General features: G+C 37.1%; 1 protein-coding gene across 6 annotated transcripts in view; it reads right to left on the bottom strand.

Annotated features, from left to right (window-relative positions):
* INPP4B (inositol polyphosphate-4-phosphatase type II B) overlaps positions 1-16,119 on the bottom strand; it is a 318,553-nt gene that overhangs the window by 174,767 nt on the left and 127,667 nt on the right. For 4 of the 6 annotated variants that reach the window (XM_033513502.1, XM_033513501.1, XM_033513500.1 and 1 more), the window contains exons 5-6: positions 5,469-5,587; positions 3,448-3,564 (exon numbers count right to left, since the gene is read on the bottom strand). The exons of 1 other annotated variant lie outside the window; for it this stretch is intronic. In XM_033513502.1, coding sequence (XP_033369393.1) covers positions 3,448-3,564; positions 5,469-5,587 — 236 coding nt within the window. Of the gene's footprint in view, positions 1-3,447; positions 3,565-5,468; positions 5,785-16,119 lie in introns of those variants that run through there. One more of the 6 variants, XM_033513503.1, reaches the window with a different exon arrangement.

Genomic DNA, 16,119 nt, shown 5'->3' on the forward strand with positions numbered 1-16,119 from the left:
CAAACTGGGCTAACCTGCATGCCCATAAGAAAGGTAAGAACAGCATGCTTGTGCAAAAGTGGGACAGAGATAATTCTGAACAGTTTACAAGCCTATAATTCTGATCTTATTAGACAATGACAACAGGTACAGCCCCAGCATTACAACCAACCAACTTGCTAAAATCCTAAAGACAATGTAGCTCAAGCTAGCAAAACATAAATTTGCTCATGGCAATATGAGAAGAAAAATCTTTTAGATGTAGAAACAGATACCACTATACATTTTTCATAATATGGCATTACCCACCAATATGTATGCATGGCTTCACTTGATATATATAAATGATATTTCATAAGCATTCCAACTACTTTATTCTAAGTATATCAAAGTCTTTCTTAAAATTTCTATTTACATGAAAACTTACAGTAACTAATCACTGAGAAAGACTAGTCAAAACAAACAAAACCCCCCATTTCATTAAAAAGCCTCAATTACAGAAAATCTGACACAGCCATGATATAGTTATGATCAACATCAGACAGAGATGCATAAAAAGTGAAAAGTGCAGTCAGAACATTCAGTGTGTCAAGCACAGTGAATGAAATCCCAGAGCTGCACAGTATTTCAATATAACTAAGCACTTCTCACATAATGTAAGTTAAATGACAGGCAAGAGTAAAGTAACTATCAGCTTTCTGATACAGGAATACTATCATGGAAATTTTCTTGATTTTTTAAAAAGAGCAGGCCAAAATAAATTCTGTTTCTCGGTGAGGAGCATCCTCTTTAATATTAGAAACTGTGTGCACAACCCAAGAGGTATTTAGTTTTTTATTACAGTAAAAATCCAGCAGGTTTGAAAATGAGAGCTAATTCTCTTGTACAGACAGGGTCAGGTTTAACAAAACCCAAGAAAACACTTTATCCTGTGAGGTACTCACTGCCCTTTCCCTGCCTTATCTATAGTCTTCTATTTGTGGCAGTAAAATCCTGCTAATGCTCATAATTCACTTCTTATGGTTGCAACAAAACAAATAAGAAAAGTTAAAGTATATATTTGTGACAAGGAATATTAGCTACTTTGAGCTTATTAACTGAGGCAAGCCGTAGTACAGCCCTGATGCTGTGGGAATTATTACTGTGGCATAATTTCTGCAAAATATTTCACAGTCAAATCCAAGGTTTATTTCTGCCACAAATGCCCAGTTATTTGAGCTGCTGTCTGCTCTAGAGCAGAGCCTAGAAGAGCAGGGCATGCCTAGCAGGCCTGGATTCCCCTCCACACCCAACTGTCTGTGTCAAGGAATGGCGGGACTACATTTGGCAGCCAAAATATGTGCCAGCACTTTTTAAGGAACAAGAAAGCCTGCTGTAGACTGGAGAATCAGAACTGTGACACCACAGCACTTGGAGCAGTTTTACTGCCTAAAGGACACATCCAATTTCTTGGGTTGTGAAGCAAGCCCGGAGATCTGTGCTGTTGCAGCTATGCTGGTAATGATATCAAATTATAGCTCGTTTCAACCTGACTTCTGTGAACCTACATAAATATCCAAACTTCAAAAAAAGTCACCCAAACTAATAGTGTGATGACTTCTAATTAATTACAGGTAAGAAAATCAAGTTTTATCATCACTGAGATTTTAGGATGAAAAGGGAAATTCAAATATTGCCACAAAGGAAGTTGCAACCAGGGTAGTGTGAGGTCATTCACATATGCTGCAGCCCACCTTTATTTAAATCCTACATATTATTTCTTTTTTTCTTACTTACATCCAGCTTTAGAATGGCTGAGTAGTAAAAAAATGCTAAATGTATGTAAACCAGAGATGGGATTAATATTTTCCCCTACAAAAAGATACTACAGTACAGATCTAGAATGTTTTGCATAGGAACAATATAAATGCTATGAAAAAAAGAGAGAGGTATTCTCTCATGATTTACAAGCTACATCAATGGGATTCCCTGTGAGAGACTCCAGTCCTGTACTACACTTGTAAGGAACAGTAACAGAAAGTTCTTACAGGTTTGCAAGAAACTTATCAAATTATATTAATTCTCAGGGGTAAATCTCCTGCATAAGTGGCAGTAGAGAAGCCTGGAGCTAGAAAAGTAGTACTAAAGGTAACAGTACTATGAATCCTGTTCACTTTTATCACTTAAAGATAGGATATTATTTTCCAGCATCTGTCAGAATGAAACTGGAAGGAAAGGACAAAGTCCAACTCCATTTATTCAATGCCTGTTACCTGTCCACAGGTGACAACTCTACTGAATAGACACCGGATCCACTTTTAAGTGGACCATTACCAAGTTCAAAATATGTACATTATAAAATGCACATACATGTCCCTTCCCTGGTTATTCTTAAACAGAGAAGAAATCTAGATTCTGTGTTTTAAATATTCCACACATGCCTGTGAAAGAGTGAGGGGACAGAGCCAACCTGCTGGCTCACAAAGGTTGAAAATTTAAACAAATAGATCAATAATTTTTTACCTGAAAAAAATTACAACTTCTCAAAACATAGAACTTCACTTTTGTAAGCAGTTCAAAGACAGTCAAAGCTTGAAATTATGCCTTTAATTTCCTTCTTATAGATAATGAACACATATACAGTCAGGACATAAGCTTGCACTTGCTTTAATCATACTGGGTGCCAACTACAGATACATAAAGAGCAATTCAGTTAATTAAATACAGGTGTCAGGGGTCATTCTTGAAGCCCAAGAGCAAACTATCAGCTGGATTCCAGCTGCCACAGGAGAAAAACACACATCTCCCATAGGTCCTATGATGATATCTTAGATTACCTGGAACACATAAAATGACACTTAAGCTCTGTATTTGGCAGTTAAATCACTCAGATTGTTCCACTGACCTCCATATATCAGCTCAAGTGAGTAACTTCCAAGAATAAAAAGATGACTCTGTATTCAAAAATGTACAACAAATGATTCACCTTTAGCTGTGACACCGTAGAACTTGGACTGCTACAAATCAATAACAGAAGCAAGTGATAGAAAAGCTGCAAGTACCATCACACAAGAGATTAAAATAAAATGTGAGTAGCTCTTTCCCAAGTTACAGGCTTTCTGGTCATTCTGGTTTGCGCATATAAGTAAAATATTATCAGAAACGTATTTCTGAAAAATTATTCACAGTGGTGCAATCTCAGCCTATTCCATGTGTTCTCTGCCCTCAAAAAGCACACCAGAGCAATCTTTTATTTGCCAGGAATACCTGTGCTGACCCATGTAAGCAGTTAAAAAGCCAATAGCAAAGTGCCCAGCTTAGCTGCATGATTCTCTATTTTCTAATATATCAATAACTGATAAAGTAGATTTTAGGGATAAGAGAATAACAAAACCAATTCCACATTTGCTAATGAGAGCCAAAAAAAAAACACAGCAAGAAATTTACTCCTCAGTAAGATCTGTGCAAGGAATGAAGCTAAGCACTTACCGTGTCTTGGGATTTATCTTTGACATCATAGACTGTTAGTTTTATTTTAGTTTCCTCATAGATGGGATATTCCGGTGGGAAGGTCACACCAGTCAAAAACAGTGGATCTTTTGTACCCTGTGCAATATGAGTAAACACTCAGTAAGGTAACAGCTGTGCAATGATGTCACCATGGAGGTACAGAAAACAAAAAAGTGTCAGCTGTCTACAGCAGAGAGATGGGAACAGCTCAGTTTTATTACCAAACCAGTGAGAAAAACAAACAACCTTAAAACTTTATCAGGAAAACAAAAAACAAACAAGCAAAACACAAACAAAACCACAACAACTTCCTGGAAAGTTTTTTAACTGGAAAGGATATGAAATGCTTCTGAAGCAGAGCCTAGTAACATGATTTTAAACAGCTCAGCCACTATCAGGTTCTGGAATACAACCTGTAATAACCAAACCCTTTCTTACTCCCGCAACACTTTCGGAAAATACCACAATTTTGTCTTAATTTAAATGAACTAAAGATTTAACTTGCACATACATAGAAAAAAGAGCAACCTTCATTAAGCCACAATAATAAGTGTATAGAAATGGTACAGAAATAGTAAGTGTATAGAAATGCTCTCGGTATTACATTAAGGATATTGATTTGTGGAGGAGGGATTGAAATACTCCTCTTTAGGCAGTATTGCAAATAAAATAACATTCCTGTGCTTTGAAACATTATGATTACACCTAAAAGCTGTACACAGAAGTAACTATATCATAGCTAAAGATATACAATTAAATGAATCATACAAAATATTGTTTATAATTTCTTAATGTTTAATTATACTTAATTTCCAAAGATTACCAGGCATGTATCCTTACATTTTACATCAAGTTAAAAAAAACAGGATCGTGCATGACAAAGGTGATTTATCTTATGGATAACTTTCTGTACTCCTGCCTTCCTCTCCGCCAAAGCTTGACTACAAAGCCAAGAACCTTGAAAAAATAAATTCAGGAATTTATTGAGGTCTAGAACATTACATTAGGAAATGTATCAAATTCTATTAAAAAAAAAAAGTAGTTATCTATTCATCTTTTGCACGGTATCATTCCAGACAGTCTGCAATGAAATGTCCTGATCAGATACAAGATATTTGAATTTAGCAGTTTCAGGATGGTTGAGGGCTGAAACCATAATAATTTAATTAGTAGTTGGTTGAAAGTAATCACACAAAGAGCACATGAAATACTCTCATCGTATTTAACAGTTAAAACAAGCCTCTGGTGAAATCACATGTTTGTTTACAATGAGACTTCCCTGCTCTTAATGAATCTCTCCTGTAAGTTAAGCAAGTTACACCTACATTGCTTTCCCTTCATTTTCTCTGAACCATTTTTGCTGTTTGTGACACTGATGCTTACAGGGCAAATTGTGGGCTAGCAAAGCAGTCTCAGACAATTCTGTTGTAATGTATGATGCAAGTTATTTTTTTATGTTTTATTATAAAGTCTATAATTATTTTATATAAAGTCACAGACATTACATACACACATTCTTTACCCCAATTATAGATGTAGGGTAATATTTTTCCAATTGCAAAAGCATCAGCTCACTAATGGAAAAAACAGAACAAGAAAAAAATAGGATAACAGACCACATAATATACCTACACTTTTCTGCCATTTAAAAATACTTTCCAAACTCACTATACTCTTAATTCTGTTTATTTTGCATTGCCTTGTCCCTTCATGAGAGCAAATATTCCTTGTTTCATTCTAAACCTATGTCTGGGGAATTGGAATATTCTCCATGCCTCTACTTGGAACAACAGAGCTTTCATGAAAAGCCAAGTTAATTTCTGTTTATCCTGGTTAAATGCCAAGAACTACAGCACATTTAGGTATGCTTTACAAACTGCCAGAGTGTGCTTGTCTTACCTAGGACTATGCACTAACTTGTTTTATTTCTAATTCACTTTCTAAGGAAGAAATGAGCAATCCATTAATCAGCATGTTAATTGAATAAAAGAGACTCTCACCTCCACGATTTCAGTGCTTGAATACCGCGTCAAAATGTGCTCTACTGGATGCACCACTGAGACTTGGATAAACGTATTCAGCTTCCGATCACGGGTAGCAGCCACTAGATCCTTGCATGCTGGAGACAGTGCAAAATAAAAATAAAATACTCAAAAGAAAACTCCAGGAAAATGCTGTCACAGGCACGGGACAAAGCAGACCATGCTCCGGCTCCAGATTAAATCTCCAGAGACAAGTCAGTTTAACAGAGGAAGTCCCTTGGAAGTAACCTACAGAAATAGGAAGTCACATGCCACAGAACTGAGCTGAGATCTCATTTCCACTAAAAATACTTGCAGCTTCTGCAAAGCTCCCTGCCAAAGGTTCATCAGCCCCAGTCCACGAGCATGCGTGCGCAGACACGCACACACACGCTGCAATAGTAGTTAATTTTACATAAGTACTCATTTAATTTGCCCACAAAATCTCTCGTAGCAGCCTTATAGGATCCTTTCTTGCCTGACAATTTTCCCAGTTACACAACCATTTCAAACACATTCTAAACCAGCTAATTGCTATCAGTGGTCAAGCTGGTTTATACTGTTTGCTACTACTTGTGAACTTAGCAGAAACTAGTTGTGAGGTATAAATCTACATACCTAAAAGCAGACAGCAACTTAGCCAATTCTTCTGTCAGTGACTGGTATATAAATGAGAATTGCAGTCCACCTATATAGCATCATTATTAAAACTCATTCTACCGAATAGAGAAATTCAGTTCTGATTTAATAATTCATTTTTATCCTGGGCTCATAGTTGTACAGGTGACTGAGATCATTCTTTAGACTAATATACTTCGTGCCCTCAAAATGAAAGGGTTGAAAGCACTGAAGAAAAAAGGAGGAGGAAATAAATAAATGCACCATTAGCTGCTTAACAGAAGGGATGCAGATTAATGGGGCATGCATTGGCTCAAAAGCAAAAACTACCCACCTTCTAGTCTTCCCTAAGGAATATACAGCAGTGAACACTGCAGTGGGATCTACCTAGTGCTTTCTTCAGGGTAATAAACTACTCTGGGATCTCAGAAGCCTGAGGCAAGCAAAGAAAAGCCTATGGTTTCAGAGAGGGTAATTGTCAAGAAAGAGCTGAGGGTATTTTCTATGAGCCACTGCCTACCAGGGGCTTCCTCAAGTGCAGCTGACCTTTAAGTTTTCAAAAAGTGAGTCAGATTATCCTCACAGCAAGCAAACTTGGTCTGATGAGAAGCCAGCACTAGAAAAGCTCTGATACATACAAAAGGCCAACTAAGCTTGTTTTATACCTTTTTTTTTTTTTTTCCCTTTGGGTTTGGACCTGCTGCTGTAGTAAATAAAAGGAAAGCCAACTGAAGCTTTTTTATCACTCTTTAATTACAGTTAAAAGAGACAGAGAGACAATTAAATCTAACCTTCAGAGATTAAAGTTTTTGCTTTAGTCCAAATTGCCAATGAAATTTCCTGGTACATAGTCTTAAACTATGTACCAGGACCCTGGTACTCAAACTGACCCTATTATAATTTGGTAGAAAAAGTGGGATAAGCATAAAAGTTTGTACATGACGAAGTCATTATGAAACAGCTGATGTAATAGCAGGAGGCTCAAATTGTGAGTTTCTAGCAAGTCTTTGCTGCTAAGACTCGCCACATTATTAAAATGACCAAATATTAGTACTACTTGACATCACCTTAAAAATTACAGACTTACTGAAAAGCAGTTGCCAAAGCAGAAAAGGTTGGGCAGCCACCTTTTCACACTATTTGACTTTGTCCTCTCTAAAGCTGATAACAGAAGCAGAAGCAGATCACTGAGATTTCCAAATATAGCCAGTTCCCCTCACAAAACCTGATCTCATGCCACCATACAACCCTTAAATATTGTACTCTATCATAATTTTTTTAGAATGTAGCACAGTTTCAGAGGAATTGCAAGAGAGCCCATGTCCACTAACAGAAGGTGGAACTGAGAGACAGCCAAATTTTTCACACCCACTATACAATTCAATAGAATACATACAGCAAAAGGGAGAAAAACTAAGAGACACAGATAATCAGGAAAAATAAAATTAGACCCCCCCCCAAAAAAATACTACCAGTGACTCTGGTAGGAGCTTTACAGCTGAACTCTTGCAAAAAGTACTAGTGCATGATGAATGGAGGTAAAACCGTCACAAACAATATTTGATCTAGTTGTGGCATGTCTCAAAGACATTATCTAATGTGACTAAATCTTTTAGCTGCCAAGAGCACCGGCTTTTATCGTATTGAGAAACCTTTAGCAATAGGAAGAAGATTTGCACTAAGTGGTCACCACCTTGGTGCTATCTGAATATAGGAGACAATTTATTTCTGCGACAGTACTGCAATCCAGTCATTAGATCATTTTTCCTGTAAAAAGGTGGCTTAGCAGCATGATCTTGAATTTCATTGGATAGAGCTGACAGGAAAATAACTCATCTGCATATCTCCAGTAGGGAGGATCAACATAAAGCATCAGAGCTCTTTGGGAGACACCAGTGCAGAAGGATAAATGAAATTAAATGAAACCTGCATCTACTTTGATGACAGTGTTATTTATCTCTATTGTGAAACTGGACTACTGCTGTTCACAACTTGCCTTTCAGTCAGAGGATATTCAATAAAGTTGCCCTTGGTAAAGAGCACAGAAATTGTCAGTTTGAGCCACAGCGCATCACTTCCCTTCAAAACAGCCCAAATGAAAAGTTTAACAAAACAAAAGGACTACTTTTAAGCTGATGCCAAAGAAAAAAATCTTGTTATATCCTGTTCACAGCCTGGCAAGCTTCACAGCCCCGTGCTGCATTATTGCCCTTTGAATGATTTTATCATTATCAGCATCTCGAGAAACCTTAGGTGTTCAAAGAAACAAAGTGAAACATTACAGAGTTAGGACACCAAAAAGACCAGCTACATACTATATATTTAAACATGTGTGTTAGGCTTTATTAGCAGACCACTCAAACAGAAACTGATGGAAACACAAGCATGAAAGGTATTCTGAGGCTATTTCCTTATCTGCAAATGTAACACCGTAAGAGCAGGTAACAACATCAACGCACTTTCCACCATAACCTACGCCCAAGCAGACCACAGGTCGTGTTACTTCTCCATACTTCACTATGTCTGAATAAATTCTGGAAAAATTCATCAACAAAGCTCAGTGAAATGAAGCACCAGCTTGTACTTACATGCCAAAAGTATATGAATCTACTCATTGTGACTGTTGACTCAGTGTGTAAAAGCCTGACTCATCCATTCCCCTGGTGACCCCACCTCTGCTGAGCCTATCAGTGTACAATGAATGTTTAAGGAAGAACTGCATTAGGAATAATTTATGCTTTAATATAAAAGAAAAAAGTTAAGACAGCAGGAAGAAACAAATCATCTACTGATATTTCACTGTCCTCTGTGCTGCCCTGACATGATGGTTGTGCTCTTTGTCCTTCTGTGTGTGTGTGTGTGCCCACATAAAGAAGTCTGGTTACTGTTTCCTCAAGGACCTTAGAGGACTTTTTGAAAATGTTAGTTTTATATAGGAAGAGAGTACAGAGAGAAAAACTATAAAAATCCCAATTAATATATAACAGTAAGAAGAAAGGAAACAAACAAAACCCAAAATAGAAATAGCCTGGAAATTCAACATCTACCTTCCCTGAAACTGTAACAGCTCTGACCAGGCACCCAGCACTCTCTGCTCCAAGCACAAAGCCCACTGGAGCAAAACTAAATTAGTCTGGCAGAGAAACAGGGAGATGCATCATCTTCCAGAAATGTAAAAGATCCAGTAGCTAGAACAAACAACATGCAAAGTGGGAATGAAAGACATTCCTAGATCAGAGCAGAGTTGTTTGGGAAATGAGCCAAGGAGGAGACCAAAAATTGGGAAATGGCATTGAAACTGAATAATTTATTTTTGCTAGTGAGGAAAAATACAGTGCATTGGTGAATGTCTTCTCATACTCTAGATTCACACAATGCATGTATTAGCCTATACGGCAGTGTGCAACGTAGCTCTTTCTTTAACCAGTGACAGAAACACCGTTTCCCATTTTTCATTCCTTCCCATATTCCAAAACAAAACAGATTCCAGGGGGCTGACCAGGAACAGGAATTAATAACATATCCCTGTTGTCTCCAGGGCATGCTATTTTGTACGCTGTCAAAACAACAGAAAATTAGTAGTGTCTGAAGACAGGGGGCGTGGGAAAAGCCTGTGTCTCTCACACACATATATATATGAAGGTAATGTTCAAATTTTTATTCATTTCATTGACAGTGTAGCAGCATTATTATCCCAAAACAGCTTAGTTTATAAACAATAATGTACAGTCTGTCTTGATAAACTAATTAAATAAGGTGTAGCTATTCCTTAGTGGGCAAAGGGACGTATGAAAGAAGCGAACACCACTCTCAGACCTATGCTACAAGCAGAACACTGAACAGCTTGTTTTCCTCCACTCTGGGGGAGTGCTGGGGATGGTGGGGAAGTGTAAGAGAAGGAAGTGCACATCACCACTGCTTCTGCCTCTGCTGAAAAGGAATACCTTCAGTCAGACACATGCAAAGGCTTAGGAATAATCCAATTTTGGAACATACAGGAAAACTTTGGCCATACTTCTGAATTAAGAATGCAAATGCAATTGTGGGAGGGCTGAGAACTGAACAGCAATGTGTTCTCTGGCAAAACATGCCTGAAAGCAAACAAAATGAACATTTAAGGATGGGCATTAGCACAGAATGGTGTTAATGAGCACGCCTGCTAGTGCTCCATAATAAACCTCATTAACTGGTTTATCATAAATACTACTAACTGGTTGTCCCATTCCTGTGCCAGCAGGAATGCTTCAGTATGCTGATGGGGACAGAAAGAACAGAGAAGCTGCTCCCACAGACTGCAATGTGGACTCCCAGAACAATTCACCATACAACACTAAACGTCAAAGGATATGGCCACAAAAATTTTAATGTTATAATGTTATAACTAATTTATGTTATCACAAAATGAGGACACAGTTACATAGCCAGGCAACAGGTATGCATTAGGAAGGACACTTTAATTGTAGTGACTAAAATAGATGCTCAGACTCAGGTGAACTTCATAATGAAATAAAACTGTCCAGCAGAAGACTACATTTGGAACACATATACAAATAAAATCCACTGATTTTTACCTACAAAGACATTCAGATCACAAAGACACAACAGAGCACTGTTCCTGTCTCTGGGGATGAGAAGCTTCTATAAAAATAATAAATCTGTTCTCTAGAGCATACAGCTGGTTCCTAAAGTAACCTAGTTATATTTTCAAGGAAATGTACATACATAAAACAATTAGTATCCTTCAGGGATGTCTGCAATAAACAACAGGAAGAAAATTTCTATCAACAATCCAAGGAGAAAGATGACAGGGAAGTCTTACTAAATGAAGCATTAAAATATCTCACTGCGGTATCTCTACAAGTACAGGTTTTTGGGGAATAAACCCCCACAAACACCAAACAATATCAACAGTATTAACTGTAAATAATATATCAGTATGCTGTCCAGAAAAACATCAAACATTGTCCACTTCATTTGCAGCTAAAAGAATATGATTATATATGAATCATTGAAATAAGATACACATGAATGCTGCTGAGGGGAAATGCATGAGGGTAGGGATAAGTGATCATGCCCATGAGTTGAGTTGCCAGCTGCACTCATCATCTTATTTATAGGTGAGGTGATTAACCAGGTTAGAATTATTATAATGAAAATCAGAAGTGATCTCTTTCTGAGTAAGACCTGTGTGAGTGTGGGGAATGTAGCTGTAAAGGGGCTTTGATCCCAGCTCAGGTTCTGGAGTGTGACTGCCAGTGGTCCTTGGATGGTCAGACAGGGAAGTTTCCCTAGCAATGCAAAGGCTTAATCTGCAACTTTTTATTGCTATTGCCAGTATTTCCTGAGAAGGGATTTTAAATCTTCTGATGTGCTAGAACAGGCCTGTTTCCTCTTACAGCTTTGCTATTTAGTCTGGACAACCCCAGATACTTAGGAGTTTAAGTATGATAGATGCAAGAGGCTCAGGAAATAGGCTGACTGGATCAACACAGCTCACAGGCATCATATCTGCAGTGCAGGAGCAAATGCATGGTTACATGTGCTAAGTATCCATCCAGTGCTGTTTACATTTGTTGTGTACTGATCTGCTGCTAACATCAGATGATCTGTTCCAGCATATCTACAATCCTGCTCCAGCTTTATTTGCAGTTGTGGAGAACTGAATTCTATCATCTTCATGCTTTAGATGTCAGCTACACAACAGCAATAAGAAGAGATCTTCCAGCTTGGCTTTGGAAAGCTCCTTAAGTAATGAAAAAAAACTGCTTTTGATCAAGATTTTTGAACTTCTTTAATTTTTGAAAATGTGTCTGAGAATATGTATCTCTGCATATCTCTTTCAAATAATTACAAGAATACATTTTTTCCCAAAAAGAGTGCATTTCCTTACTGAGCATACTGTGACTCTAACAGCACAGAAATCTTTCTCAGACATGCTGTAGTAGACTTGTGACAGCAAAGCAGATCTCTTGCTGTTTGCTTTAGATTATCAATTATCCTCTTTCCTTCTGTTCAAAACTATTCTACTCATGGCACCACCTCCTAATGATATTTAGACATATCTTCAGTTTTCTAGTGAGAGAAGTAAAGAAAGAAGGGGTATGGGGGGGAAAGGGCTTGAAGCCTTACAAGAGCTTGCTATTAAATTACTACACTCCAAAATATATTCATATCAAAATCAATTTTGATACTGCTATTCCAAGGCTGCAATTCATTTTTGTGTTGTTGTTATTTAAGAATACCACAAAAGGGTTTATATCTTCATAGAAACAGAGGTAAATACCATTTCTTCCTTCACCTTTTTCTAATATTGTCATATCAAGTATCTAATGAAGAAGTAATCTTGATGTAATTTCTCTCACAGATTTCTCACTATCCAAAAAATAGAGTGGTTACAAGTTAAAGTACCAGATGAAGATTTAGAAGATCTTCAAATTGTAAGCAGACTTCCATATTTCTTTGAACTATGACCTTCTTTATACCATAAGCTCACAGAAAACAATTAGAACCTATAACAATTTCTTTCAGATTTTATAACTAAAATATATTCTGCTGGTTCCTAACACTTTCCATTTCTTTGGAAAGAAAATAAATGTAAAGAAATACATCAGCACCACAAGAAGATGAAAAGACACAAAAGTGCCAAGTCTCAAATCTTTCAGTCTGCCATACTTGTTTTTATTACAACAGCACCCATCACTTCCTTTGACATGAGCATTTATTCACTGCTATACCAGTTGTCAAGTGCAGCATTACATGGGTTTGATCCTCAGTGTGCAGTATTACTTTACAACACTGTAGAGACAGGATTTTTCTCTAATCTGTAAAGAAAATTCAGCTGTTGCTTAGTCTGCTTCCAAATCCATGTCACAATATGCATCTTTACAAGATACTTTCAGGCTTGGCGAGGAAAGAAGCTCCCCTCACAAAACAAAGGAAGGCAATACAGTCCAGCAACTACAGCAGACAAGAAGGCTCAGGAAGAGCTCTAAACAACCTGAAATCTTTTAGAGTGCTCTGAGCAGTTGTAAGGGAGCTACTCTGGATCCTGGGTGGAAGCCCAGCTACAGGAGCCCTGCCCTCAGGTGGAAGTAATCCACCTGCAGCCTGGACAAGCCACCCAAACCAGCTGATGTTAACATTGATGTAAGTACACCTAAGAAACGCTGCAGATTTAAAGGCTGTATTAAGAACTTTGTGTAAAATTCTCTGGAGCCAGCTCTGTAATTAACTGTAAGCTAATTGATGTGTGGCCACAGTGCTGATAATGCCCATGAGACTCTGCTGGTGAATAAAATATTAATTCCTTCTTTAAGTAAAGAAGTTAAGTTACATAGTAAAGGTAATCAAATGAAGATGCCAGGACAAGATGCAATAGGGAGCTATATTAACAAGAGTAAGTCACAAAGAAAAGACTGTAGGTTTACTGTCTTACTGACCAGCTTTAAGATTCATCTGTGTGAGAAGGGCTGTGTTCCCTCCTTTTATTGTGCCAAGGAAGGGGACAAGAAAATGATGTGCTTTCAACTTCATAAAGATTTAAAAAAACCCAACAAAAGAAACAATTTTAAAACCTCACCACAACCACCTTCTCAATATATCCTAAGGGAAGGTCATAGGAATGTTTGAGCCCTGTAGTACTCTCCACATGTGGTGTTCAAAAAAGGTAAAATGTGGCAGTGTATGATTTACCTATATGTTTGTAATTTTTTTTTTCCTTTTTAGCTCTCCACTCTGCTGGGTTCCCAAAATGTCAGGCTGATTCACAATTGGTTCTCATTGCATAAGTGCCTGATGTTGAAAATGACCAGTGAGACAGCCTAAAAAGATAGTCCTCTAAGAAAACACAATGCAAAGCACTGACTAATCCCTCCAATATGCCAGAGGTGACCTTTTAGCAAAACAAAACCCACACATCTCAAAGGAAAGCAGACTAAAGTACACTTCAAAGACAAGGCAAAGAAGAGCAAGACACACTTTTAATCAAAGGAGAAAATAGATTTCTGCAATCCAGAACAATCACTTTTAGCCCAGTAATGATTAAATTTCCTGGTAGGGAAATGCTTGATAAATGTTACATAATCTGCATTCAAGCTGTAGTTAAAAGGAGAAGATGTTCTAACATAAGTAAGCCTTGTTAGAAAAGGTGGCAATTCTGGATTAATACCTAAATTAAAAGTCCAGATAAGAGACAATGATTAACTCTTCAGAGGACTTTGAAGCAGTCACTCTGACCAGTAATTTGTGATTGTTTTAATAGCATGGGACTATAGCAAAGTAGAGATAGCAAGTAGAGCTCCTTCATAAAGCATTTAAGAAAACATATATTTGTATTTTTTTCACATAAATGACAGAGTCCAGAAATAATAAAACCTCACAGGTCAAGGATCATGTCAGAGGATGAGCTTCAAAGAATCCATCTCCCATGACCATCTTCTATTTGTTTACTTGCATATTCTGAAGGAATAACCTTTACTCCTGAACTTCTCCAAAAAATGTACCTCAGCCATGAGAACTCTGGTGGGACAGACAAACAACCTTCTAAAAATAACAGGGTGAAAAACACCATAGTGACTGTAGCTGTTGTGATTGCCTAGATGCTATTTTAAAGTAACATTTTTAAAGCAGCACATACGTTTGTATTTGTAGTTTCTTCAATTGCAACACCAAGCTCATTTCCCCTCCAAGATACTGGCTCATAATTACTCTAAATTTTTAACTGCGCAGCTTGTATTTTGAAGACTATTTAAAAGGGGAGACGTTAATGATTTCTACAAAGGAAAAAGACACAAAACAGAAAATTTGATCCTTATACTAAAAATACACTCTTTTCTAGCAGAAGTTTGTTGAAGGGTGAATTATGGTTATTTACATGCAACAATAATACATCTGAAACTGCCTGATTTTGATATGCTCACACATGTAAAGTCATAGCTGACTTCTTCACAGAAATATAATTTTAAATTATTTCCACTCATTCGTACAAAGAAATATTAGTTTAGGATAAAAAGGAAACAAACAAACAAACGAACAAAAAACAAAAAAAAAACAACCCCACAAACAAACAAAAAAACAAACAAACAAAAAAAAAAAAAACCAAAAAAACCCCAACAACAAGCTTTTATTTGTCTCTGTAGAGACACCCCCTGGCAGATTTGAGATGGTACCCTGATTTACCAGGGTATTGCAGCTCTTCATCTCAAAGTTGAAAACAGTGCTATCCCACTTCCGTTTTAAAGCAGCTAATTTACAATCCTACAGATGACAATCCTCAGCTTCTCAGGTATGAAGAATTCTCATCTTCAAGGAATGCTAACAGCAAATTCTTCTTAATCCGTCATAATGAAATTCTGCACTCCTTCAGTCTGTCAGAAATTTTTAATAAAATCAACAGAATTCCAGATTAAAGCTTTAGCTTGTTTTGAACATTGGAACAAGATTGATGTAAATTTTAAAGACGCTTCTTTATTACATATCAGCTTTATATTCTAAAAAAAAGGCACTCTAAAACTATGGTTGATAATAATAATTAAAGTGTCCATAACTGGACTAGAAAATTTATTTGCCACAGGGCATAAGGGTAAAACAATGAAGAAAAGCATTCTTAAGCATTTTGTTTGTTTTCAGTAAAGCACCTTGGGTCAGTCTGCTAGTCAAGCTGTATCTAGTGTTGTATGGGATTTTGTGCTATTGCATATAGAATTCCAGTTTTCTCAGAGCCTGCTGGAGAACCCGATTTTTGAGTCAAATCTCACTGCAGGACATGCATTTCAGAATTTCCAAAAATAAGTACATAACTAATGTGTTCAAAAGGGGAGGATGACTTTAGTCTTCTATTAATTCGATGTTTTTCTATTTATGTAACTTCTGTTTCCATGTATAAGGACTAAAAACAAGTCCATTGGGAAATGTTTTATAACATGAAAGTATTACTGCAATTATTTATATTGGCATATTCAGAGATGTATTTAACAACTGCTGCTTGAAACACAAATAATTCAGCTAACACAGC

The sequence above is a fragment of the Parus major genome, chromosome 4 (assembly GCF_001522545.3).
Source record: "Parus major isolate Abel chromosome 4, Parus_major1.1, whole genome shotgun sequence".
Lineage (NCBI taxonomy): Eukaryota > Metazoa > Chordata > Aves > Passeriformes > Paridae > Parus > Parus major.